Source organism: Nomascus leucogenys, chromosome 22a (assembly GCF_006542625.1).
Source record: "Nomascus leucogenys isolate Asia chromosome 22a, Asia_NLE_v1, whole genome shotgun sequence".
Classification (NCBI taxonomy): Eukaryota; Metazoa; Chordata; class Mammalia; order Primates; family Hylobatidae; genus Nomascus; species Nomascus leucogenys.
Window position 1 is genome coordinate 41901407 of NC_044402.1, and position 27139 is coordinate 41928545.

The following is a 27139-nucleotide window of genomic DNA, read 5'->3' on the forward strand; positions in this document are numbered from 1 at the left end:
TGACTAAAACTAACTAAAAAATGATTTGGGATCCACACCCACTTTTTCATTTTAAATACTCTTGATTATAAGCCCTTAAAAGCTGTAGTGGTTGAACCTGGTAGTTCCAGCACTCCAAATACAAGTACACAGGGTTGTAGAGAACTGATAAGCTACTAACCTTTTTCTTCCCTTTTTTAAAAATAAGAGTAGGAATTAACCCTTACCTATCTGCAAGTTAATTTTCAGTTAGGTACATATTTTGAGGCTACTGCAAATAAAATATTTTTTAATTATAACTTTCATAACTTATGTCCTAAAAACAATTGCAGTTATCATGTACTTTTAACTGAATAGAAATTTCAAAAATATTAAACCTTGTATCTAAGGCTTAATAAATCGTGTCATTTTAGAGATGGGAAAATGGAGTCAGTCAAAAATCAACAGGAGACCTTTTACAGTGACTAGAACGTACTACTGTTTTATGGCTCCTGGAGGTTTGAGTCTAGATCCAGTCTTGCCTCTTATTTTTTAAGTGGTTTGAGTCTAGATCCAGTCTTGCCTCTTATTTCTTAAGTGAGAGCTGCTAAGAGCAGAAAGGATTTGCAGCACCTTCTCTGTATTATTAGAATATCCCAGGTGGTAGTGGTGGTTCATGGAAATGGGCTGCATGCTTCTTTGTCCTCTTATGCCTACTAGATCCTTCTTCAGGGATTGCCAGCCTTTTCATGATTACGATTATTTTTAACCAAGTAATATGATTAGTGCTGCTCATTGGGAGAAACAAAAGCGGTTGTCTACCATCCCAGGGTTCCAGCTGCCTTGAGGGCTGAGTGGTACAATATCCAGGCATATCTGTATATCATTTGAGACCTACCTGTTGGGACATTCTGATATGAGTGGACCTTGACTTCATCTGCCTTTTATTTTGAAGAATTCCATAAAATGTCAAAAATACTTGTTTTCAGAAGGAATACTCAGATTCATGTGAACCTACACCAACTGTCAGGATTGAAGACTGACCCCAAAGAAATTTTATGCCTTTGAAGAAACTAATGAATTAAAGTGTCAGTGCTTCTCTTGAGTGGAGCTTTCTGGCTCTTTGCAGATTTTTATGGTGGCTTAGTTTCTTGTTCTGGGTTGTTCTATTAAGATTCAACAGCTATGTTCTGTGGCTCAGGAAGGATTTTAAAAAATACGTAGTAGCTTATGCCTGTATAATCCCAGCTACTCCAGAGGCTGAGGTGGAAGGATTGCTTGAGTCCAGGAGTTCAAGACCAGCCTGGGCAACATAGTGAGAGCCCATTTCTTTAAAAAAAAAAAAAAAATCAGTCTTCTATCAGTTTCTGTCAGGGATTGGTTCCAGGACATACCTAGATACCTAAATCAAAGGATGCTCAAGTCCCTGATACAAAATGGCATCATATTTGCATAGCCTATGTATATCCTGTCATTTTTTATTTCTAGATTACTTACAATACCTAATACAGTGTAAGTGCTATGTAAATAATAGTTATACTTATTTTTTAGGGGGTAATGACATAGAAAGATGTTTGGCCATTTTAATTTTCAGTACACAGTTGAATCCACAGATAAGGAGAGCCAGCTGTATAGGCATTTCCTGTTATTTCAGTCAGGCAGTGGATTACTTCCACTCACACTCAGCTCTTAATAGCTCCTTTATCTCTGGAGTGGGATAGAGAAAGGTTTTTTTTTTTTTTTTTTTTTTGAGTTTCACTCTGTGGCTGAGGCGGGATTACAGTGGCACAATCACTGCTCACTGCAGCCTCAACCAACCCGGCCTCAGGTGATCTTCCCACCTCAGCCTCCTGAGTAGGACCACAGGTGCATGCCTGCCACAACACTTGACCAATTTTTATTATTATTATTATTTTTTATTTTATTGTATTTTTTGTGGAGACAGGGTTCCACCATGTTGTCCCAGGCTGGTCTCAAACTCATGGGCTCAAGCGATCCACCCACCTCGGCATCCCAAAGTGCTGAGATTACAGGTGTAAGTCACTGCACCTGGCCAAGAAACTTTTTAATAATGCTGAGTAAGGAGGGTTAGATGGAAATAAATGCCCAGATGGATTGAGATTTTTTTTAAATATTGCTTACTCAGCTTTTATAGTCTAGTGTGTGTTTTTTTTTTTTTTTTTTTTTTTTTTTTTTTGAGACAGTCTCACTGTGCCACCCAGGCTGGAATGCAGTGAAGCATTCTCAGCTCACTGCAACCTCTGCCTCCCGGGGTCAAGCAGTTTTTGTGTCTCAGCCTCCTGAGTAGTTGAGATTACAGGTGTGTGCCACCACGCTCGGCTAATTATTGTATTTTTCGTAGAGATGGGGCTTCACCATATTGGCCAGGCTGGTCTCTAACTCCTGGCCTCAAGCAATCCACCCACCTCAGCCTCCCAAAGTGTTGGGATTACAGGTATGAGCCATCACACCCAGCCCTAGATCTCTACTTTTTGTATTTGCTTTTTATCCCTATTAACAACTACAGTGCCTGGCATATAGTAGTCACTCAGTGAACAGTGGTAACTGGTTATATGGGTATTTAGCTACAACCAGACTGCAAAAATATTTTCTTTTTTTAAGGCAGTATCCGTTTGGTTCAAATGAAGATAGTTGTTCTGCTGCTGCACTATTTCTCCAACTTTTATCATCCAGATACTACCTTCACAATTTTTGCAGATTCTTTGCCACCTGTTTTATATTTTATTTAACTCTCACTTTCAAAATTATTTTAATCAGTAATAGATACAGTTTTTAAAAAATCATAGTTCTAATAAAAGCCTTAAAACAAAAAGTCATCTGTCCCAGAGGCAACCACTTTGAGTTTTTTGTTTCCTTCATATTTCTAAATAATATCTATATATACTGCTATTTCTTGATTCGTGAATTTTTAACAGTTATTAACTTATGGTAGATCTGAATTTAACTTCTTTGTATCATCACACTCGTTCCAACTTCCCTACCTCCTGATACCTTAACATTTTTCTCCTGACACATTGATATGAAAAATTTTAAAGACAGAAAAGTTGAAAGAATTTTAAGTAAACCCTATATACCCACCACCCCACACAGTTAACATTTTGTTATACTTGCTTTATCACACATCCATCCTTCTTCATAACTTTTCCCCACAATTTTTAGTAAAATCAGTAGTTACTATTTACATTGTTTATGTTCATATAGATGTTTTCACTGCTGGGTGAAGTAATAAAGTATGATTAACTTTCCTTTTTTCCTACAGTTTTTTATTTTTCCTGGCATTAATGATTTCCTCAATTTTTCTCCTTTAAAAAAAATCTCCCTAGCCTTAATTTTTTCCAATAAGTCTATTATAATGTTACCAATCTTTTATTCTAAATTTCTCACACTCATAGAATTTTATTCTGTTGCTTAAAAGCAACCTCACTCCCCACTTCCACCCCCCCCCCCCCCCCCCACATTATCCTGCTCCATCTGTACAGGTTACTCTTTACGCCTGTTGAACCTCGGGACTTTCCAGTATTGGGTCCCTATAACCAAGAGCCTCTGCTTTGTTTTTTCTTTAGCACATTTTCTCTAAGAACTTCCTAAGAAAAGATGGGCCAGGCGCAGTGGTTCGTTCACGTCTGTAATATCAGCATTTTGGGAGGCCGAGGTGGGCAGATCACTTAAGGCCGGGAGGTCAAGACCACCCTGGCCGACATGGCGAAACCCCATCTCTACTAAAAATACAGAAATTAACCGGGCATGGTGCCATATTCCTGTAATGCCAGCTACTTAGGAGGCTGAGGCACGAGAATCGCTTGAACCTAGGAGGCAGAGGCCACAGTGAGCTGAGATCGTGCCATTGCACTCCAACCTGGGCAACAGAGTGAGACTGTGTCTCAAAAAAGAATAAATAAAAAGCTCACCACTAGCTCCACTGTAACCCCATGCAAAAAAAAAAAAAAAAGGATGCATAGAATATACATGTCTGCAGCCCTTGCATGTCTTAAAATGTTAGTTTGCCCTCACTTTTGGTTAATAATATAGTTAACCAAAGTCAACTCTATTGGCTTTGTTAATGCAGTAGATATAAAATTCTGTGTTGAAAATCATTTTCTGCTCAGAATTTTGAAGCCATTATTTGGCTTCAAAGCTTTCAGTGTTACTTTTGAGAAGGCTGATATGATTGTTTCCAGTATACATACATAGCCTGTTCTCTCTGAAATTTAGAATCATCCCTTCTGTTTTGAAATTGCACAGCAATGTGCTTTGATATGTCTCTTTTGGGGAAATCCTTTTAGTCTCAAGCTCACATTCTTCAGTCCTATGATAGTGCATTATTTGATCATTTTGGTCCTTGCATTTCCTTAGTGATGTCTTTTGTTTCTGAAATTCCTATTCAGTAAGGTTCAGACCTCTTTGGTTAAATCTATTCATTGTTTATCTTTTTTTTTTTTTTTCTTTTTCTTTCTTTGAGACAGAGTGTCACTGTCACCCAGACTGGAGTGCAGTGATGCAATCTCGGCTCGCTGCAACCTCCGCCTCCCAGGTTCAAGAGATTCTCCTGCCTCAGCCTCCCGAGTAGCTGGGATTACAGGTGCCTGCTACCATGCCCGGCTAATCCAGGTCTTCAAATGGCTAGTTTAGTTTGCTACTGAAATACGTATTCAAGTGCTTTTCCTTAGCCAACCATCATAAATTCACTGCACACAGAAGTGGTTTATTTATACTTCTTATTTCTTTACATAGAATATTAAAAGAGAAATGCAAGGGTTTGGGATTTTATAATGATAATCATTTTTACTTCTTCAAGGACTTTTAAGTGAAACTGGCCTTTTTTCCTGAGTGTGTAGTAATGAGAAGTAGTTTGGTGCCACTACCTTGATTCATATAAAGGGACTAGCAGTTTTAACTACCATTACTATTTCACTATCATGAGAACTAATGATAAAACTTTTTACCAACCTGAAGGAAAACATTTCTTACTGAAAATCAATGGGGAAAGGCATGTAATTTCTGTGTAGTGACTTCTTTGCATAACATATTTTGTTGTGGTAGAGAAGTACAACAGAACACTCAGTTGCTATCATATATCCCTATTAACAAGCAGAAGCCTTAAAAATGTAGAAGAGTCTTATGTGTGCATTTATCTTGTCTTTATAGGGGAAGTCAGAATTATAGCTCAGAATGACCAGTCTTTTGGCTTTATAGAGCTATTGAAGAGTATCTGATGGTTGGAGAACTCACACATCTTGATTTCAAAACTTACTACAAAGCTATAGTAATCAAAACATCATGGTACTGGCCTAAGGATAGGCATATAGAAGAGTGGAATAAACGTGAAAATTCAGAAATAAATCCTCACGTTTATGGTCATTTTATTTTTGACAGGGATGTCAAGATAATTCAATGAGAAATGAATAGTCTTTTCAACAAATGGTGTTGTAATAACTAGATATTCAATGTAAAAGAATGAAGTTGGGTTAGTCCTTAGACCATACAAAAAAATTAATTGAAAGTGAATCATAGACCTAACTGAAGCTAAAGCTATGAAACCCTTGTAGAAGTATAAAGTAAATCTGAGTGACCTTGAATTAGGCAGAAACTTCTTAGATATGACACTAAAAGCACAAGAAAATAGATAGGCCAGGCACAGTGGCTCACACCTGTGATCCTAGCATTTTGGGAGGCCAAGGCAGGCGGATCACTTGAGGTTAGGAATTCAAGACCAGCCTGGCCAACGTGGCAAAACCTAGTCTCTACTAAAAATACAAAAATTAGCCGGGCATGGGGCAGGTGCCTGGAGTCCCAACTACTTGGGATGCTGAAGCACGAGGATTGCTTGAACCCAGGAGGCGGAGGTTGCAGTGAGCCGAGATCGTGCCACTGCACTCCAGCCTGGGGGATAGAGTGAGACTCTGTCTCCAAAATAAAAAAGAAAATAGATAAATTGTACCACTTCAAAATTAGAAACTCTTGGCCAGGCGTGGTGGCTCACGCCTGTAATCCCAGCACTTTGGGAGGCCGAGGCGGGTGGATCACCAGGTCAGGAGATCGAGACCATCCTGGCTAACACGGTGAAACCCCGTCTCTACTAAAAACCTAAAAAAATTAGCCGGGCGTGGTGGCGGGCTCCTGTAGTCCCAGCTACTCGGGAGGCTGAGGCAGGAGAATGGCATCAACCCAGGAGGCGGAGCTTGCAGTGATCCGAGATGGCTCCATTGCACTGTAGCCTGGGCGACAGAGGTGAAAATAAAATGCACAGAATGGGAGAAAATGTCTGCAGATCCTGATAAGGGACTTGTGTCTAGAATATAAAAACTCTTACAGCTCAATAATAAAGCAACGATTCAGCTACAAAATGGCAGAGGATCTGAACAGGCATTTCTCCAACAGGTATACAGTTGTCAGTAAACATATGAAATGATGCTCAACATCATTAGCCATCAGAGAAATGAAATCAAAACTATAGTGAGGGCCGGGCGTGGTGGCTCATGCCTGTAATCGCAGCACTTCAGGAGGCCATGTGGGGGCAGATCACTTGAGGTCAGGAGTTTGAGACCAGCCTGGCCAACATGGTGAAACCCCATCTCTACTAAAAAATATAAAAATTAGCTGGGCGTGGTGGTGCATACCTGAAGTCCCAGCTACTTGGGAGGCTGAGGCACAAGAATCGCTTGAACCTGGGAGGCGGAGGTTGCAGTGAGCCAAGTTTGCACTACTGCACTCCAGCCTGGGTGATAGAGCGAGACTCTGTCTCAAAAGAAAAAAAGAAAGCAGGATACTAATTTACACTCATTATATGGCTGTCATCAAAACGACATAAAAACTGTTGGTTAATGTGGAAAAATTGGAACCTTGATACATTCTTAGGAATGTGAAATATTGACTAGTGCAGTCATGGTGAGAAACAGTCTGATGATTCCTCGAAAAGTTAACCATATGACCCAGCAGTTCATCTCTTAGGTATATACCCAAGAGAAATGTCCATACAAAACATATTCAAATGTTCGTGGCAACATTTTTTACAATAGCCAGAAAGTGAAAACCCAGGTGTCCTGCAACTGATGAATGGATGGATAAAATGTGGTATATCTACACAATGAAATATTCAGCAGTAAAAGGGAATGAAGTATTGATGCGTTCCACAACACAGATGAACCTTGAAAACAAGTGAAAGAAGCCAGACACAAAGGCCACATTTTATTTGATTCCATGTATATGAATTGTCCAGAATAGACAAATCCATAGAGACAGGTTAGTGGTTGTCTAGGGCTGAGATGGAGATAGGGGGAGTTGGGGAATGATTGTACTCAAGGACACAGAGTTTGTTTTTGGAGAGATTAAAATGTTCCAAAATTGTGATGGTTGCATAATTCTGCTAAAAATCATTACATTGTATACTTTTGAATTTTATGTGAATTCTGTCTCAATAAAGCTTTTTAAAAAAATAAAGAACTCCCGTTTCTCCATCAGCCAGGAAGGACATTGGTATTGAGGTTGACAAAACCTCTAAGGACAAAAACTACCATGGCTTCCAGTGCTTTCATGAAACCTCAGATTATGTGGCCTTCTGGCCAGGCATCTGTGATTTCATGTTGTTGAAGTGTTCATTTTGCCCTGGGGTTACATCTCTCTATTAAAATTTCTGTGGCTGAACCAAAAAAGAAGGCATATGTAGATTTCTGCATAAATTTTGACTCATTGAAAGATTCTGAGATGAAGGTGGCTTATCTTTGAGAGTGCAAGATGATTTTGGAATATAAAAAATTAGTTTGGGCCAGGTATGGTGGCTTATGCCTGTAATTCCAGCACTTCGGGAGGCTGAAGCAGGTGGATCACCTGAAGTCAGTTCGAGACCAGCCTGGCCCACATAGTGAAACCCTTTCTCTACTAAAAATACAAAAAATTAGCCAGGCGTGGTGGTGGGCACCTGTAATCCTAGCTACTGGGAAGGCTGAGGCAGGAGAATTGCTTGAACCCAGGAGGCAGAGGTTGCAGTGAGCCAAGATTGCACCATTGCATTCCAGCCTGGGCAACAAGATCGAAACTCCGTCTCAAAAATAAATAATAAAATTTTTAAAAATAAAATATTTCTTTGAATTACATAGGATGTTTGTCACTGATCTGTGTTCCTGAACTATGAAACATAGATCTGGGGGCTAAGGAAAAATTCGTCTTGATATTTATCAACAATTAGCAAGTACTGTAAAAACAAAAAATAGAATAGCTGTAAGACTGCCAAGCAGGCATGTACCTTAAACTTGAAATTTCTGTCAGGAAAAAATTATGCATGTCCTAAGTAAATATTGAAGTCTGTATTCCTGTTTTGCTAGTGTGAAAAATTAAGTGATGATTACCCACTCTTTTCAGAAAGGAGAAGATGAGTATGCCAACGTTGATGCCATTGTTGTATCAGTGGGTGTTGATGAAGAAATTGTTTATGCCAAATCAACTGCCTTACAGGTGAGAGATTTACAGCAATTTTTAGCACTTAGAGTTGTTGGATTATCTACTGCACTGTTCAGTATGGTAGCCACATTAAAAATTAAATTCCTGGCTGGGTGTAGTGGCTCATGCCTGTAATCCCAGCACTTTGGGAGGCCGAGGCAGGTGGATTGCTTGAGCCCAGGAGTTCAAGACCAGCTTGGGCAACATGGCAAAACCCTGTCTTTACAAGAAATACAAAAAAATTAACCAGGTGTGGGGGTGTGCACCTGTAGTCCCAGCTACTCAGGAGGCTGAGATGGGAGGATGGCATGAGCTCGGGAGGTAGAGGTTGCAGTAAGCCAAGATTGCACCGCTGCACTCCAGCCTGGGCAACACAGTGAGCCCCTGTCTCTTAAAAAAATTTCAGGCCGGGCACGGTGGCTCACGCCTGTAATCACCGCACTTTGGGTGGCCGAGGCGGGCGGATCACAAGGTCAGGAGATCGAGACCACTGTGAAACCGCGTCTCTACTAAAAATACAAAAAAAATTAGCTGGGCGCGGTAGCAGCCGCCTGTAGTCCCAGCTACTCAGGAGGCTGAGGCAGGAGAATGGCGTGAACCCGGGAGGCGGAGCTTGCGGTGAGCCGAGATCGCACCACTGCGCTCCAGCCTGGGTGACAGAGCGAGACTGTCTCAAAAAAAAAAAAAAAAAAAAAAAAAAAAAAAATTTCAATTTCTCAGTCCCATCAGCTGTGTTTCTGGTACTCGGCAGTGGCTACCATATTGGACAGAGCAGATAAATGGTATTTTCACCATCACATAAAGTTTAATTGGATTTAGCAGTGATTTAGGACATAAGGAAAAAGAAGTATTAATAATCAATATGGATTTAGCTGCTATAACACAGAAACCTAAGTAACAGCGAGTTAAACAAAATATTCTTTTCCTTATGTATAGTCTTCACGGACCCAGGCTTTTTCCAGTTCTCTGTTCTGCCACCCAAAGAACATAGCCCTCTTGCACATGGTACAGAATGGCTTCTAGAACTCCAGGTGTTTCATCTACATTCCAAGCAAAAAGAGAGAGACAGGGAAGAAAACAGGAGGCCACCTTTTCTTTTTAAGAAGACTTGCTTGAAGCTCCACACAGTACTTCCATTTTTGACTTATTGGCCAAAATTTGATCTTAAAGACCATACTTACCTGAAAGGAAGGTAAAATATCAGTTCTTTGAGAAGGAGAAATGAATAATTGGTAGGCAACTGGTAATTGAGGAGGTAGTAACGCAGGGGTCTGTATCACTCTGTCCCTTGTTTTATGCATTTCTGTATTACTAAACATTGATATACTTCTTATAAACACAAATTGTTCAACTGATATGATGGTTTTAATTATAGAAAGTTCAAGCATATAAACGTAGAGAAAGTAATACATTGAACCCCATTGTCCTGTTCTAATAAATTGTCAATTCTTGGCCGATCTTGCTTAATTTGTATCCACTCCAGACTCCCCAGCCTGATTACCTTGGAGTTAATTTCAGACATGTTATTTTTGTCTATAAGTATTTCTATATATCTATATGAGTCCATTAATTGTTGTATCTGTAAATACCGTTGTCACTGTTTTCTTTTTCCATAGACATGGCTCTTTGGTTACGAACTAACTGATACTATCATGGTCTTTTGTGATGACAAAATCATCTTTATGGCCAGCAAGAAAAAAGTGGAGTTCTTGAAACAGATTGCCAACACTAAGGGCAATGAGAATGCTAATGGAGCCCCTGCCATCACACTGCTAATACGAGAAAAGGTCAGGATTAATAAAGAATGTGTCATAAATGTGGAAGAATCTTCAAAAGGGATGAACAGAAATGTCTTATAGGAGTTTGAAAGAATGCGCAGGGGAAATTATAGGTGGCTGTGGTTGTAATTACAAAGTTCTGTCATGTCTTCATTGTTAGGAGGAAAAGAATTCAATAATCCTATCAGTTCTGCAGCAAAACAAATGAGCTATGAAATTCTGGTGAACACTGATTTTATGTCTCCATTCTTGAGGACACTTAGTTTGTTTTCATCTGTGTGCCTTAATTAGAGCAAATAACCTTAAATGTCCTTAAGGAAACTTAGATATACATCATTTCCAGTTTTTATCAAATGTGAATTTTTTTTGTCATACTGCCCACCTAACATAGGATGTTTTCTCAGAATATTGTTCACTTATGTGTTTGAGTTTCTTAACTGTTCCTGAAGAAAAAGAATAGTTGTATCAGGCGTGGTGGCACACAGCTGTAGTCCCAGCTACTCAGGAGGCTGAGATGGGAGGATTGCTTGAGCCCAGGTGTTTGAGACCAGCCTGGGCAACGTGAGACCCCTTCTCTTAAAAAAAGGAATAGTCTGGTCAACTTATGGCAGCACTTTCACCTGAGTATATAAAAATATCTAAAGAAATGTTTTGCTCACTTTTGGTATATTACAGTCTTCCTTAAAGATGGGAAGGCATCTTACAGGTGGGCCAGGCATGGTGGCTCACAGCTGTAATCCCAATACTTTGAGAGGCCGAGGCGAGCACTTGAGCGCAGGAGTTCCAGATGAGCCTGGGCAACATGACAAAACCCCATCTCTATAAAAAATACAAAAATTATTCAGGAAGGCTGGGTGCAGTGGATCACTTGAGGTCGGGAGTTCAAGACCGTCCTGGGCAAGATAACAAAACCCCATCTGTACTAAAAAAAATTAGCCGGCATGTTGTCACACACCTGTAATCCCAGCTACTCGGGAGGCTGAGGCATGAGAATCACTTGAACCTGGGAGGCTGAGGTTGCAGTGAGTGTAGATTGCGCCGCTGCATCCGCTGCACTCCAGCCTGGCAACAGAGCAAGTCTGTCTCAAAAAAAAAAAAAAAAAATTTATCCAGGCATGGTGGCATGAACCTGTAGTCCCAGCTACTTGGGAGGCCAAGGCAGGAGGATTGCTTGAACTTGGGAGTTCGAGGTTGCAGTGAGCTGTGATCACACCACTGTGCTCTACCCTGGGGGTAGTAGAGCAAGACCCTGTCTCTTTAAAAAGTAGGTGGGGATGGGAGGAGAATTTATTTTTTCCATAGTTTAGAATAATCTTCTACCTGTTACTGGTAAAACATATGTGTCTAATGAACAGACCCCTTTTCTTCCCTATGACACTGACAGAATGAAAGTAATAAGAGTAGCTTTGATAAAATGATTGAAGCCATTAAAGAAAGCAAGAATGGCAAGAAGATTGGAGTATTCAGCAAAGACAAATTCCCTGGAGAGTTCATGAAGAGCTGGAATGACTGCCTCAACAAAGAAGGCTTTGACAAAGTAAGAATACTACTGGAAATAGCAAATCAAGAGTTGAGAAGACAGAAATGTGATGGGCTTCCATAACAGATAGTGCAGGACGTTTGTTTTGGGAAAATTGTATGTTTGTTTACATTTTATCCTCTTTGGCTGAGCAGTGTGCCAGTTTTACTTTCCAGCCGGTAGATAGGACATTCAGGAGATAGTCCAGCCACTTTAGAGTTGGAAACAAAATTTCTTTAAAAAAAAAAAAAAAAAAAAAGTTTTTGTTCCCTGCCTTTCTTCCCTCTGCCTTTACAAAAAACATCTAGAGAGGGCAGTTTACATTTTAAGTGGCACATTAGCTTAACACCTCTTGTAATACACACAATGACCTGGCAAAGAGCTATTTCAAATGTTTATTCAGTTCAAGAACAGAATATTTGAATATTCTGCAAACCAGTGATAGTTTGCTAAATAACAGAAATATCACTGGTAATATTCAAATTGGAGAGATGTATTTATTTTGTAATTCTGTATTTGCATGTTAGAAACTCTTGTCACTTTGACTGCAGATAGATATCAGTGCAGTTGTGGCATATACCATCGCTGTAAAGGAGGATGGGGAGCTCACCCTAATGAAGAAAGCAGCCAGCATCACTTCTGAAGTCTTCAACAAATTCTTCAAGGAAAGAGTCATGGAAATAGTTGATGCAGATGAGGTAAATAGAGATGAGAGGGTCTTTTTACTGTTTTAATGAAGCCGTAATAAGTCTACCATACAAATCTGTTGGTGTGTCTTCAGCTTCCTTTGAAATTAAGACTGACACTTAAGTTGGTGGTAATTACATCATCTCCCTTTCAAAATAATGGTAAGCCTGCGTTGTGTTTTCTTGAGGTAATCTATTATTTTACTTGAGAATCATAGGAATAGCTGTAAGTCCTACATATTGTTCTCCAAATGTGTTTTGCCTGCATACCAATATATTACCTGGTGCATAAATCATTTCCTAAGACTTACACAAGGATACATTTGGCCGGGCGCGGTGGCTCACGCCTGTAATCCCAGCACTTTGGGAGGCCGAGATGGGCGGATCACGAGGTCAGGAGATTGAGACCATCCTGGCTAACACGGTGAAACCCCGTCTCTACTAAAAATACAAAAAATTAGCCAGGCGAGGTGGCAGGCGCCTGTAGTCCCAGCTACGCGGGAGGCTGAGGCAGGAGAATGGCGTGAACCCCGGGGGGTGGAGCCTGCAGTGAGCCGAGATCGCGCCACTGCACTCCAGCCTGGGTGAAAGAGCGAGACTCCGTCTCAAAAAAGAAAAAAAAAAAAAAAAAAAAAGGATACATTTTGTCTTCAAATCATAGTGTCCACCACACACCCCACTTTGCTACCCTCTAGTAAGTGTTACTTTATTTCTGGATGCTCTTACAGAAAGTTCGACACAGCAAACTGGCTGAGTCTGTGGAAAAGGCCATTGAAGAGAAAAAATACCTTGCTGGGGCAGACCCTTCTACTGTGGAAATGTGTTACCCTCCTATCATTCAGAGTGGTGGCAACTATAATCTCAAGTTCAGTGTGGTGAGGTAAGTATATGAAGACTTCATAATATAGCATTTTGACTTTAGCCTATTTTTTCTTTTTGTTAAATCTGTACAAATTTGTGGGGTACATTGAAATTTGGCTACAAGTATATAATGTATAGTGTCACCAAGTCATTATCTTGGGTGTCCATCACCCAGGTGCAATACATTTTTGTTAAGTATAGTCACCCTACTCTGCTGTCAAACACTGAATTTATTCTTTCTATCTTACTTTATGTTTGCACCTTTTAACCCACTTCTTTTCATCCTCGCCTGCCCCCCCCCACACACTTACCCTTACCAGTCTCTGTTATCTATTTTTTTCCCTCTCTATCTCCATGTAATCCAATTTTTTAGTTCCCACATATAAGTGAGAACATTCAGTGTTTGTCCTTTTATGTCTGGCTTATTTAACTTAAGACTAATTACAACTCACAATTCATAGAGGACTAGTGTATAAGTGACTCCTCACAACCCCACAATTAGACTATAATGTATACAATTCAGGACATAATTTGCATTTTTATAATCCAGTACTCACTTTCTCACTGAATTTCTATCCTAAAAGTTTTGGTCACTGACTTTTACTCCAGAGCCTTTATAAACTGGTTTGTTTATTTAAAACAAAACACAAAAAGTTTAGGTCCTTATTCAGCCACAGCTTTGGAATATGGCAGGGAAAAGTAATGATTATTGATACTGTGTCCCATTAATACCAAGGACTTTGCTAGTTTTGGTAATGAAATGTTTTCTTTCTTTGTTGGTCTCTAGTGACAAGAATCATATGCATTTTGGGGCTATCACTTGTGCCATGGGTATTCGCTTCAAGTCTTACTGCTCCAACCTTGTTCGCACTTTGATGGTTGATCCTTCTCAGGAAGTTCAAGAAAATTATAACTTTTTACTCCAGCTTCAAGAGGAGCTGCTGAAGGAATTAAGACATGGTGAGGTGCCTTAGAAAAGGAGGTTTGGAAGTTATATAACAAAAATGTCATTGGCCAGGAGCTGTGGGTCACACCTGTAATCCCTACACTGGGAGGCCGAGGCAGGAGGATCGTTTGAATCCAAGAGTTCGAGACCAGCCGGGGCAATGAGGCCCCCATCTCTACAAGAAATTTAAAATGAAAAAATTAGTTGGGCATGGTGCTGCACGCCTGTGGTCCCAGCTACTCAGACTGAAGTTGGGGAGGATCACTTGATCCTGAGTGGTCAAGGCTGCAGTGAGTTGCGATTATACCTCGGCAGTGAGCCATGATTGCGCCATTGCACTCCAGCCTGGGAAATGTCATTAGTGTTATGTTTATGTCTCTGAGGCTCTCATATTAAAAACAGAATAAGATTTACAAATGTTGAATCATCCTAGCATGTAGGTCTTGAATCTGCATTTCTTTCAAGCATGAGTGATCATTGTGGTTTACATTGATGTTTATAGAAACCTCTCTGATTTCTTAGGCCCTCTATGTCCGGATCTTCACAAAATACCTTGGCTTTATTACTATTCCTTAGTTATAGAAAGTGCTGAGAACTAGTATCTCTACCAACAGGATATATAATGTTAATCCTACATCAAAACAATACGAAGGATACTGAGCTTCCAGACACCATTTTTCCACACGATCCCTAAGTCGGTCTTAAGAAGTCCTATTGGAAATGATAGCCATAGATAGTTTAATGAAGATAAAGATCCCTCTGAGGCCACCATATCTAGACTACTTTTTAGCTTGACATACCCATTCATAGTCTAGATCCTGAAAAATTAAGGCCACAGCCCTCATAACAATAATTCACTCGTTTAGTGATAAATGGAACAGGCCCACCACAAGGATCTGTTTTTGGAAATGTATAACTTTAATGTGATACCATTTATCAACTCTTGAAGTATTTTATTAAGACCAACTGGTGTTCCACCATCCTCCTGGATCAGTGATTCTCAAATAGTATGATTAAGAATGGGGTCGGGGTTGGGGCCGGGGCCGGGTATGGTGGCTCAAGCCTGTGATCCCAGCACTTTGGGAGACCGAGGTAGGCGGATCATGAAGTCAGGACCATCCTGGCTAACAAGGTGAAACCCCATCTACTAAAAATACAAAAAAATTAGCCGGGCGTGGTGGCAGGTGCCTGTAGTCTCAGCTACTCGGGAGGCTGAGGCAGGAGAAAGGCGTGAATCCGGGAGGTGCAGCTTGCAGTAAAGCAGGATCATGCCACTGCACTCCAGCCTGGGCAACAGAGCGAGACTCCATCTCAAAAAAAAAAAAAAAAAAAAAAGAATGGGGCCTGGTGGAGTGATTCACACCTGTAATTCCTGCACTTTGGGAGGCCAAGGTGGGAGGATTGCTTGAGTCCAGTTTGATACCAGCCTGGGCAACATGGCAGACCATGTCTCTACAAAAAATAAAAAATTAGCTGGGCATAGTGGCGTGTGCCTATAGTCCCAGTTACTTGGGTGGCTGAGGTGAGAGGATCATTGAGTCTGGGAGGTCAGGGCTGCAGTGAGCCATAATCATGCTACTGCATTCCAGCCTGGGTGACAGAGTGAGACCTTGTCTCAAAAAAAGAAAAAAGTAAGTGGACTATTTAGTTCACACTTTGAGAAACACTGCTTTAGGGGACATAAATTTTGATTTTAAAATGTTACTGAGTTTTTTTCCTAAAAGATATTTTAATATCTCCTTTGTGTCTTGTTATTAGGTGTGAAGATATGTGACGTATATAACGCTGTCATGGACGTGGTTAAAAAGCAGAAGCCAGAACTGCTGAACAAAATTACCAAAAACCTAGGGTATGCCATGATGTGTATTGTCATTCTTGAGTCAGTTTTCAATTAGACTGTCAGTGGTCAGTCTAATTTCTTTAGGCTAATTGATTGAGCCAACATTTATGGACTAGCAAACTATACTATGTGCCAGGCACATGATGCTATCGGAGAAAGTGAGACAGATGTAAATTCTCCCAAGTGTATAAGAGAGATTTTTCTAGACCAGTGTGGTGTTCCAGGATCTAATTACAGATGTTGGGAAATACTATTAATACATACTATATTTCCTCTCTCCATGCACATTTGCAACTTAAGTACTCTGAGATGTCCTAATATTTTATTGAGATAGGGTCTCACTCTGTCCAGGCTGGAGTGCAGTGGTGCAGTCATGCCTCGCTGCAGTCTAGACCTTCTGGGCTCCAGCAATCCTCCCATCTCAGCTCCCCCAATAACTGGGACCAAGGCACGTGCCACCACACCCAGCTCATTTTTTTATTTTTTGTAGAAACAGAGTCTCACTTTGTTGCCCAGGCTGGTCTTGACCTCCTGGGCTCAAGCAGTCCTCCCATCTTGATCTCCCAAATTGCTGGGATTACAGATGTAAGCCACTGCCTGGCTGTTTGTTTGTTTTTTTTGTTTTTGTTTTTGTTTTAGTTTTTGTCTCTTCATTCAATCCAGTGTATTTCTCAAATGTATTTTATACATTTCTCAAATGTATTTTATCACTGAACATCTAGAAATACCTAATAACGTGTTATGGAACAAAGGACATTTTGGGAAACAAAGCTTTATGTAGGCACTCTCTTTAGATGAAAACTAGTCTATGGTATATAGTTTCTAGACTTCTCTCATGGAAATATATACCTATATAACAAGTCTTACGAATCTGGTTATCAGTGTTCCACTAAAAATTGCCCCTTTTAATCTAGTAATTACTGTCTTAGTAATGTACCCCTTAATAATCTCTATGTTGTTTATAGGAATACTACTGACTTGATTTTATGGTAGAAGGTTAAAGTTTAAATGTGAGCAAATAAGCTAAAAGTAAAAAGGCTTGATATAATCAATTAGGAAATTATTTTTCGCCATGGGATTATACAGCATGTTTAGAGGCCAAAGACTGTCTTTGAATCCTCTTTTCTAACTGAGCGGTCAGCAGGGGTAAATCATTTCAAACATGTTTGCCTGTCTTATTGTGAAAGTTGAAATGAATATATTATACTTGATCCATGTTAGAGATCTTTAGCTTTTTGCTGATGTTTGTCTGTTTCTTTTCAGATTTGGGATGGGAATTGAATTCCGTGAAGGCTCCCTAGTAATCAATAGTAAAAATCAATACAAACTGAAGAAAGGTAAGTTTCACATACAATAGGAAAATACTTTTGTGAGTTATTTCCTTTAGCTTTATCTTCTTTTAGGCATATGTCTCACACCTCTCCACATTGTCACAGCCATAGACTGATCCTTGTTTTGCTGTTTTAGGAATGGTTTTCAGCATCAATTTAGGATTCTCAGACCTGACTAACAAGGAGGGGAAAAAGCCAGAAGAGAAAACCTATGCCCTGTTCATTGGTGACACAGTGCTTGTGGATGAGGTGTGTATTGTCTCTAAACTTTGGAGTCTTCATGAACTAACTTTGGAGGCACGTTTGTGGACCCTGTGGTTTTTTTCTTGCTTTGTTAAATTCTAGCTGAGGGGAAGAATCCATGTGACAGCCTAACCTAATGCAGCTAGGAATAGAGACTGTAGCCCAGGTATAGGGAATGATTTAAACCATTAAATCATATTGTCATATTGTGGCTTGAACCTTGATAATGATAATATCAGGAACTAATACTAATAATGAAACCGATTATTCTTTTTTCTTTTTAATAACAGCTTTATTGAGCTACAATTCACATACAATTCACCCACTTAATATGTACAATTTAGTGATTTTTAGTATATTCACATTTGTGTAACCATCACTACAATCTAATTTGAAAATATTTTCATCACCTCAGGAAAGAACCCTGAACCTATTAGCAGTCACTCCCCATCCCCCTTCCCTTCCCCCAGTGGTTCTTCAGGCCTAGGCAATGACTAAACTACGTTCTCTGTAAGGATTTGCTAAATATCTGAGCAGTTGATGTAAATTCAGTCATACCCTATGTGGTCTTTTGTGACTGGCTTCTTTCCCTCAGCAGGAACTGATTTTTAATAATAATGAGCACAGATAGTTCAGTGTTTTTATTATAAGCTAAGCAGTTTACATTAATTCATTGAAATAGTACCTTGTGAAGTAGATAGTCTTATTACCTCCATTTACAGATAAATTGAAGGCACAGACAAGTTTAAGTAACTTGCCAAATGTCACTGAGGTAGAAAGCAACTGAGCCAGGCTTCAAATCAAACCTGTATTAACGATTACCCAATGTTGCCTCCCAAATTGTAGCTCCTGGCCGGGCACAGTGGCTCATGCATGTAATCCTAGCACTTTTGGAGGCCAAGGCAGGTGGATCACCTGAGGTCAGGAGTTTGAGACCAGCCTGACCAACATGGTGAATCCCCGGCTCTACTAAAAATACAAAAATTAGCCAGGCGTGGTGGTGCGCGTCTGTAATTCCAGCTACTTGGGAGGCTGAGGCAGGAGAATCACTTGAACCCAGGAGGCGGAGGTTGCAGTGAGCTGAGGTCACACCATTGCACTCCAGCCTGGTTGACAAGAGTGAAACTCTGTCTCAAAAAAAAAAGAAAAAGAAAAAAAATGTAGCTCCTGATGAGAGTTAGAGGTTAGAAGGATAAAAACTATATTTATTCATTGTCAAACATTTTAGCGTCCAAAAGATTCAAAGCATTGCCCAGCCGTTTACTAGGTTAGAAAATGAAATTGCCTCTTTTAAATTATGTGTCTTCATTCTCCTTTTAATTCTAGGATGGCCCAGCTACTGTTCTCACTTCTGTGAAGAAGAAAGTGAAGAATGTGGGGATTTTCCTAAAGGTAGGAAGAAGATAGATAAGTAGTATAGGAAGTTTAGGATATAAAGAATTTAAATAATATTGGCTAAAATAATTAAAATTTCATCTTTGATTATGACTTTTTCCATAGAACGAAGATGAGGAAGAGGAGGAGGAGGAGAAAGATGAGGCAGAGGACCTTTTGGGAAGAGGTTCTCGGGCAGCATTACTTACAGAAAGAACAAGAGTAAGTTTACTATTTTAAATTACATTGATCTCAGCTGTCATATGGCTCACATGTTGTGATAAATTGGATTTTCCATTCACCAGAATGAAATGACTGCAGAAGAGAAGCGAAGAGCACATCAAAAAGAACTAGCGGCTCAACTCAATGAAGAAGCAAAGAGGAGATTGACTGAACAAAAGGGAGAACAGCAGATTCAGAAGTAAGAGTTTTCATTGAGCAGTGAGATCATCTGAGGGTTCTGTGTGACTGCAGAAATTTCTTAGTTGTTTTTTATCCCATTCCAGAGCTCGCAAATCTAATGTGTCCTATAAAAACCCATCTCTGATGCCTAAGGAACCACATATTCGGGAAATGAAGATCTACATCGATAAGAAATATGAGACTGTAATAATGCCTGTGTTTGGCATTGCAACACCGTTTCACATCGCCACAATCAAGGTACTGACATTCAATGCATCAGATTTCATCCAAACTGTTTCTTAAAATAGTAATTGTATTTGCCATAAATAATCTGCATTCATCATGTCTCCCACTTTTGGCTCCTTCAGACTCTGTTCAGGTTACTGACATCCCTCTTGTCTTGCATTCTCCTTCCTCTTCCAGTTTTTTTCACTTAGTAGAAAGCTAAACTAGTCTAGAAACATAATTTGCCTATCTTTCTTTCAACTTCGTTTAATCATTGTTTAACTTGTAATTGTATTCATGGTACAGGGTACTTTGAGAATTCAGAGATTTTTTTGGGAAAAAGGTACTTCGTTATTAAAAAGATAAATTATGTAAATTTATTAGATTTAGATTAAGGTTAAGAGCAGTCAACTTGTAACTCCTAACTTAATTTTAACATCTCTGTAACTACTAATCTCTAGGAAAGAAATCTGTTTACTTTTTATGCTTTTCCTTTGAACAGAATATAAGTATGTCCGTGGAAGGAGATTATACTTACTTGCGAATCAACTTTTATTGCCCAGGCAGTGCTCTGGGCAGGAATGAAGGCAACATCTTTCCTAACCCTGAAGCGACTTTTGTCAAAGAAATGTGAGTCCCCAAGAAAAGTCATACCCAGATTGATCTTGTCTGGAGTGGTACTCTCAGAAACATTTCATTCTATGCTGCATTTTCCCTACCTAGTAAACGTCAGAGCCTTCCTCATTGGTACTTGTTTCGGATCGCCTTCTTGACTTTGTACTATTTTCAGGATGGATCCCAATTTAGAATCTTCTTCAAGATACTATATATTTACTAAATATATTTTGAGCCTGGGTAATATAGTGAGACCTTGTCTCTACTAAAAAACAAAAAATTAACCAGGCGTTGTGGTGTGCGCCCATCACCCAGCTACTCTGGAGGTGGAGGTGGGAGGATTCCTTGAGCCTGGGAGGTTGAGGCTGCAGTGAGCCCTGATCTTGCCTGTACTCCACCCAGCCTGAGCAACAGAACGAGACCTTGTCTCAAAAAAAATAATTATGAAAATAAGTGTTAAAAATAATAAACATATTTTGCAGTAGAATCTTCAAATAAGAAAACTGGTGCCACATTGGATTCTATGATTTCATGGTGTGAAATGGGATAATTTGGGGATGTTATGCCAGATTTGAAAAATGAAAAAAGAAGGAATGGGCATGCATGGTGGCTCACGCCTGTAATCCCAGCACTTTGGGAGGCAGAGGCAGGTGGATTACATGAGGCCAGGAGTTAAAGACCAGCCTGGTCAACATGGCAAAACCTTGTATCTGCTAAAAATACAAAAATTAGCCGGGCATGGTGGTATGTACCTGTAATCCCAGGTACTTGGAAGGCTGAGGTGGGAGGATGGCTTGAACCCAGGAGGCGAAGGTTGCAGTGGGCTAAGATCGGGCCACTGCACTCCAGCCTGGGTGACAGAGCCAGACCCTGTCTCAAAAAAAAAAAAAAAAAAAGAGAGATTAAGCTGGTTATAAGATAAAGTAAATCAGCACAATTTCCCTGGCCTAAAAAAGAAATGTCTATAAATGCTGCTCCTTTTCTACAGTACATACCGAGCGTCAAATATTAAGGCACCCGGAGAACAGACAGTACCAGCCTTGAACCTTCAGAATGCTTTCCGAATTATTAAAGAAGTACAGAAACGTTATAAAACTCGAGAAGCTGAAGAGAAAGAGAAGGAGGTGAGCCTAAACACAGACAAAACATTCTTACACAAAGAAGGACATGTATTTTTTGGAGACTTGTAAGGATATGTGACAATTCATGTTAATTTTCTTCTTGCTTAGGGCATTGTAAAACAAGACTCACTGGTGATCAATCTAAACCGGAGTAATCCCAAACTGAAAGATCTATACATTCGCCCAAATATTGCCCAAAAGAGGATGCAAGGCTCACTGGAGGCCCATGTCAATGGTAGGGATGATCTCTCCTGTACCTAGGCTTTCTCTTCAGGGCACATTTGTTAGGAATGACAGATCAGATAAGAAAATGACAAAGAGCCATCCGCCGGTTAGCTCAGTTGGTTAAAGCATGATGCTAATAAAGTATGACAAGGAAATGCTGGGAGGAATCTACTTACACTGCTGTGTGGCCAGAAGGAAAGGAAAGCTCTGTACAGTTGTTGGTGTTTCCTCTGACCCTGTGCAAATCAGCCAGAAGAGTTGCAGTGCCTTTTGGCCTAACTTAATTATACTGCTTGACATTTCTTCATTCTTTTCCCCAGGCTTCCGCTTCACATCTGTTCGAGGAGACAAAGTGGATATTTTGTACAATAATATTAAGCATGCTTTGTTCCAGCCCTGTGATGGAGAAATGATTATTGTCTTGCACTTTCACCTCAAGGTATACTTTTCTACTTAACTAGCTGTGAGCTCTTGGGCAAGACACTTCATTTCTCTCAGCTTCTTTCCTATAAAATAGTGATGAAAGGGCTGGGCACAGTGGCTCAGGCCTATAATCCCAGCACTTTGGGAGGCCAAGGTGGGTGGATCACCTGAGGTTGGGAGTTCGACACCAGCCTAACCAACATGGTGAAACCCCGTCTCTATTAAAAATACAAAAATCAGCCAGGAGTAGTGGCCAGCGCCTGTAATCCCAGCTACTCGAGAGGCCGAGGCAGGAGAATCGCTTGAACCTGGGAGGCGGAAGTTGCAGTGAGCCGAGATCACGCCATTGTACTCCAGCCTGGGCAACAGCGTGTGAAAAACAAAAAAGTGATGAAAAGATCACCTCTCACTTAAGAACATTTAAGAGGATTAAATAAAATAATGCCTCTAAAGGCCACAAGGCCTGGCATCTAGAAGGTGCTCATAAGCATGTTTGTTCCTTTGGCGTGTTATATGATGGCCAGCAAATGTTTTATACGAGATCTCCAGATTTCCCTTTCTAAAATAAAAAGGTTTTGCTTTAGATAAGATTTGTTACCAACATGATTTCCAAAGTTCCTATAATAAGTAGGAGCACAGCACTTTTTCAAATGTACACTGTTTCACATTCCCAAGCATCATTATTTATGATAACACCAGGGATGGTTTAATTATTTTTGCATGCATGCTGTGGAGGCCCAAGTTTGGATCACTGCCATTTCTATCACAGATACCTTTGTGTTTCTGACTTCTGTCTTCTTTCTGTTTTATGCCGACAGAATGCCATCATGTTTGGGAAGAAGCGGCACACGGATGTGCAGTTCTACACAGAAGTGGGAGAGATAACCACAGACTTGGGGAAACATCAGCATATGCATGACCGAGATGACCTCTATGCTGAGCAGGTTTGTGAAATTTAGTATTGTATTTGCAGGATAGTGAGGGAGGATGAGGCCAAATCCAAGCTCAGGGATTGTAGTTTATAAACAGCCTGGGCCGGCATGGTGACTCACACCTGTAATCCCAGCACTTTGGGAGGCAAACATGGGCAGATCACCTGAGGGTCAGGAGTTCGAGACCAGCCTGGCCAATGTAGTGAAACCCCTTCTGTACTAAAAATACATAAATTAGCTGGGTGTGGTGGTGTGCACCTATAGTCCCAGCTAGTCGGGAGGCTGAGGCAGGATAATCACTTGAACCCAAGAGGCAGAGGTTGCAGTGAGATGAGATAGCGCCACTGCACTCCAGCCTGGGCAACAGAGTGAGACTCCATCTCAAAAAATAAATAAATAGCTGGGCGCAGTGGCTCACGCCTATAATCCCAGCACTTTGGGAGGCCGAGGCAGGCAGATCACGAGGTCAGGAGATCGAGACCATCCTGGCTAACACGATGAAACGCTGTCTCTACTAAAAATACAAAAAAATTAGCCGGGTGTAGTGGCGGACTCCTGTAGTCCCAGCTAGTCAGGAGGCTGAGGCAGGAGAATGGCGTGAACCCGGGAGGTGGAGGTTGTGGGCCATCGTGCCACTGCACTCCAACCTGGGCGACAGCGAGACTCCGTCTCCAAAAATAAATAAATAAATAAATAAGCAACCCTGAATCTGTTTGTGCAGAGCAACTCAAGTATCTGCTGAGATAGAGTATTACAATAGTTTAGGCTTAGGTTGCAGACTCAGCTGGATGGTTAATGGCATGGTGGCCTTAAATAAGGTGTATGTACATGTTAGTTTCATAGTTATGAGAATGAAGGACAACAGAAGTACTTCAGGGATGATCTGTGCAGCAAACCACCATGGCACACGTTTACCTATGTAACAAACCTGCACATCCTGCCCATGTACTCCTGAACTTAAAAGTTGGAATTTTTTTTTTAAAGCACAAAAGCACTTCAGATTTTTTGAGGGGAGGTACTGTTAACAAATGTGATGGCTATATTTGATATTTTTTCCTTCTACAGATGGAACGAGAAATGAGGCACAAACTGAAAACAGCCTTTAAAAATTTCATTGAGAAAGTAGAGGCTCTAACTAAGGAGGAACTGGAATTTGAAGTGCCTTTTAGGGACTTGGGGTAACATATCTTCTTTTTGGCCTGAAGTTTCACTGGTCTGTCTTTTGGTACAATAAATTATTCTTCCTTTAATAATAACATATCATATCCTTTTTTCCTGTGACTAATAATCTTTGAGACATCCATTTCTTCTTGAAAATGTTTAAGGGTTTAGGTGAGTGGCTAACTCTTAAGAGGCTTCCTCTGGATGAGTCTCCAGTGAGTATGCTGGAGCTGTTTGGAATGGGGAGAGGGAAGAAGTTTGTCTGTTGTGGCAGCAGCAGTCTCTCTCGTGATGAGCTCAGTGTTAAAAGTTTCTCTCTTCCAGATTTAACGGAGCTCCCTATAGGAGTACCTGCCTCCTTCAGCCCACTAGTAGTGCGCTGGTAAATGCTACGGAATGGGTGAGTGTTTCTTACCTTCTTTTAGTAAGAAAATTGTTAGAGAAAATAAAGGAGGATAGGTGTTTTTTATCCTAATTATTGTGATTTTCATTTTTGATATTTACTTAGACTTAAAACTCATTGAACAAATGTTACTTTTAAAGTCTCTTTAGGGCAGGCATGATGGCTCACACCTGTAATCCCAGCACAATTAGAGGCCAAGGTGGGAGGAACACTTGAGGCCAGGAACTCAAGACCAGTCTGGGCAACATAGCAAGAAGCTCTCTCTCTTTTTTTTTATTTTTTAAGATAATGTCTTTTTAAATAGTTTATTTTAAATGGTTCCTTCACATAGTTTCCTTGAGTTTATTCTCCTTGAGGGATGATTTTTGTGTCTTGCAGATCCTTTTTCTGTGGCTTCTTAGTATGTTGTACTGCCTCAGTCTTTCCAAAAAAAAACCCCAAAAAACAGCTTAGTTATCTCTTATGTAGTGATTTAGATCATGAAAGTTACTTGAAATATTGCTTTGGGGGAAATACTTCTATGCTCATGATTCAGTTTCTCCCTGACAGCCACCTTTTGTGGTGACATTGGATGAGGTAGAGCTGATCCACTTTGAGCGGGTCCAGTTTCACCTGAAGAACTTTGATATGGTAATCGTCTACAAGGACTACAGCAAGAAAGTGACCATGATCAATGCCATTCCTGTAGCCTCTCTTGACCCCATCAAGGAATGGTTGAAGTAAGTAAATCTGCCATCAGTCTCCCATTTATCCCATGAACCCTGTATTATAGAATTTGAATGTGGTATGTTGTGCATAAAATCTACTGGTGTACTTAAACTGAGACTGCCTTTTGGTTGTTACAGACCAGGACTTGAAAACTTGAGATCTATTAGATAATGGAGCTGTTCACTTTTTCTTGAATTCCCAACAATAGTTTATGCATACTTAACACAAAGAAAATCAAAATCTAAGATCTTTTTTGTTTTCAGTGTTGCCTAGGCTGGTCTTAAACTCCTGGGCTCAAGCGATCTTCCCACCTTGGTCTCCCAACGTACCGGGATTACAGGCACAAGCCACTACACCCAGTCAATGTACAGCATATTTACAATAGCTTTTGAAGCATCCTTTTCTGCTCTTCACCCATTATCTTTATATTTTCTACATATTTTGTAGTGGTGGTGGTGGTGGTGGTGGTGGTTTGAGACAGGGTCTCACTGTGTTGCCCAGGCTCAAGTGTAGTGGTGCAGTCACAGCTCACTGCAGCCTCAAACTCTTGGATTCAGGCAACCTTCCTGCATCAGCATCCCAAGTAGCTGGGACTACAGGCATGTGCTACCACACCCAGCTAATTTTTTTACTAGAGACGAGGTTATTCTAGGATGCTGTCAAGTTATTTGGATTCTGTTTGATCTTCCAAGGCTTGTTCTCAAATGTCTATTAGTGTGGATTTAGAACAGCCTTTAAAAGTTTCACTCAAAAACTTCCGAGTAATTGGCCTTACTACGAGGCAATACTCTTCAGAGTCTGCCTGATACCCTGTGGATTGTGAGATCTCTGCTGAAGCTGGTGAAAAGGTGATGGAAATAAATCCACTGGAACACGATTTATTTCTAGTTCTTTGTGAGATTGGGAGTTGTCTGGCCTACTGCTTTCCAGTGCTGCTTTATGCAGTTCCAGTTTTCTCATGAATGTGTAGATTATCCCTCCACCAAAGACTTGAGGGGACCCCTCTGCAGATCTCTGAAGCTTTCTGTCTGGGAAACTCTTTCTTCCTGTACTCTTCTCCAAAAATTCTAGCTGTCTCAGCCTTCCCAAATCCTAGTTTGTCTCAGTTCCTGGAGACCATCAGGTTCTGCCTAGATTCTCCCTCCCTGCATAGCAGACTAGGAATTGCCTCTAGACAGAAAACTAGGGCAGATGTTCAATTAACCCTTGTTTGTTTCCTTCTTTCAGGGATTATGGTCTTGTGCTGCTTTTTATCCAATGTGTGAAAACTGTTGTTTCATATTTTGTTTTGTAGTTGTCTAAGGTGGGAAAGTAAATCTAGTCATTGTTACTCCATCATGGCTGGAAGCAGAAGTTTCCGTGTATATTGTCTAAAGTGGATTTATGCCAGTGGTTCTCAGGCAGATTTTATGATTTGTTGTTATCCTTACTGTTGTCATTTCTTTGATTTTTTTCTTCTTACCCACTCTTAACTGATTCAGCCCTCCTCAACAGAAGTGAGTAAGAGAAAGTCATTTGAGCATTGTCTAAATACAGGGCACTTTAGGTACTGGGAAAAAAAAATTTATTCCCACCTTCATACAGATTTTGCATCAAATAAACAACACATAGGAAAGCAGTGGAAAGTTGAAGAAGGCAGGCTAGGGCCATTGAAAATTGTCCCTGTTTTTTTTGTTGGTTTGTTTGTTTGTTTTGAGACAGAGTCTCACTCTGTTGCCCAGGCTGGAGTGCAGTGGCGCGATCTCAGCTCACTGCAACCTCCACCTCCCAGGTTCAAGCGATTCTCCTCTTTCAGCCTCCCAAGTAGCTGGGACTACAGGCATGTGCCACCATGCCCAGCTAATTTTTTGTATTTTTAGTAGAGACGGGATTTCACCGTGTTAGCCAGGATGTTCTCGATCTCCTGACCTCGTGATCCGCCTGCCTTGGCCTCC

At 40.5% G+C, this 27139-nt stretch overlaps 1 protein-coding gene across 1 annotated transcript in view; it reads left to right on the plus strand.

Moving 5' to 3' along the window:
* The window catches only part of SUPT16H (SPT16 homolog, facilitates chromatin remodeling subunit), a 33678-nt gene that overhangs the window by 2745 nt on the left and 3794 nt on the right, over positions 1-27139 (plus strand). Inside the window, exons 2-22 of the mRNA XM_003260756.4 lie at positions 8335-8427; positions 10029-10199; positions 11575-11727; positions 12261-12407; positions 13124-13275; positions 14044-14216; positions 15961-16051; positions 17306-17379; positions 17510-17622; positions 18943-19008; positions 19117-19212; positions 19296-19411; positions 19497-19650; positions 20120-20247; positions 21221-21356; positions 21462-21588; positions 21899-22017; positions 22820-22945; positions 23999-24111; positions 24419-24494; positions 25047-25216. Coding sequence (XP_003260804.1) covers positions 8335-8427; positions 10029-10199; positions 11575-11727; positions 12261-12407; positions 13124-13275; positions 14044-14216; positions 15961-16051; positions 17306-17379; positions 17510-17622; positions 18943-19008; positions 19117-19212; positions 19296-19411; positions 19497-19650; positions 20120-20247; positions 21221-21356; positions 21462-21588; positions 21899-22017; positions 22820-22945; positions 23999-24111; positions 24419-24494; positions 25047-25216 — 2594 coding nt within the window. The remainder of the gene's footprint in view (positions 1-8334; positions 8428-10028; positions 10200-11574; positions 11728-12260; positions 12408-13123; positions 13276-14043; positions 14217-15960; positions 16052-17305; positions 17380-17509; positions 17623-18942; positions 19009-19116; positions 19213-19295; positions 19412-19496; positions 19651-20119; positions 20248-21220; positions 21357-21461; positions 21589-21898; positions 22018-22819; positions 22946-23998; positions 24112-24418; positions 24495-25046; positions 25217-27139) is intronic.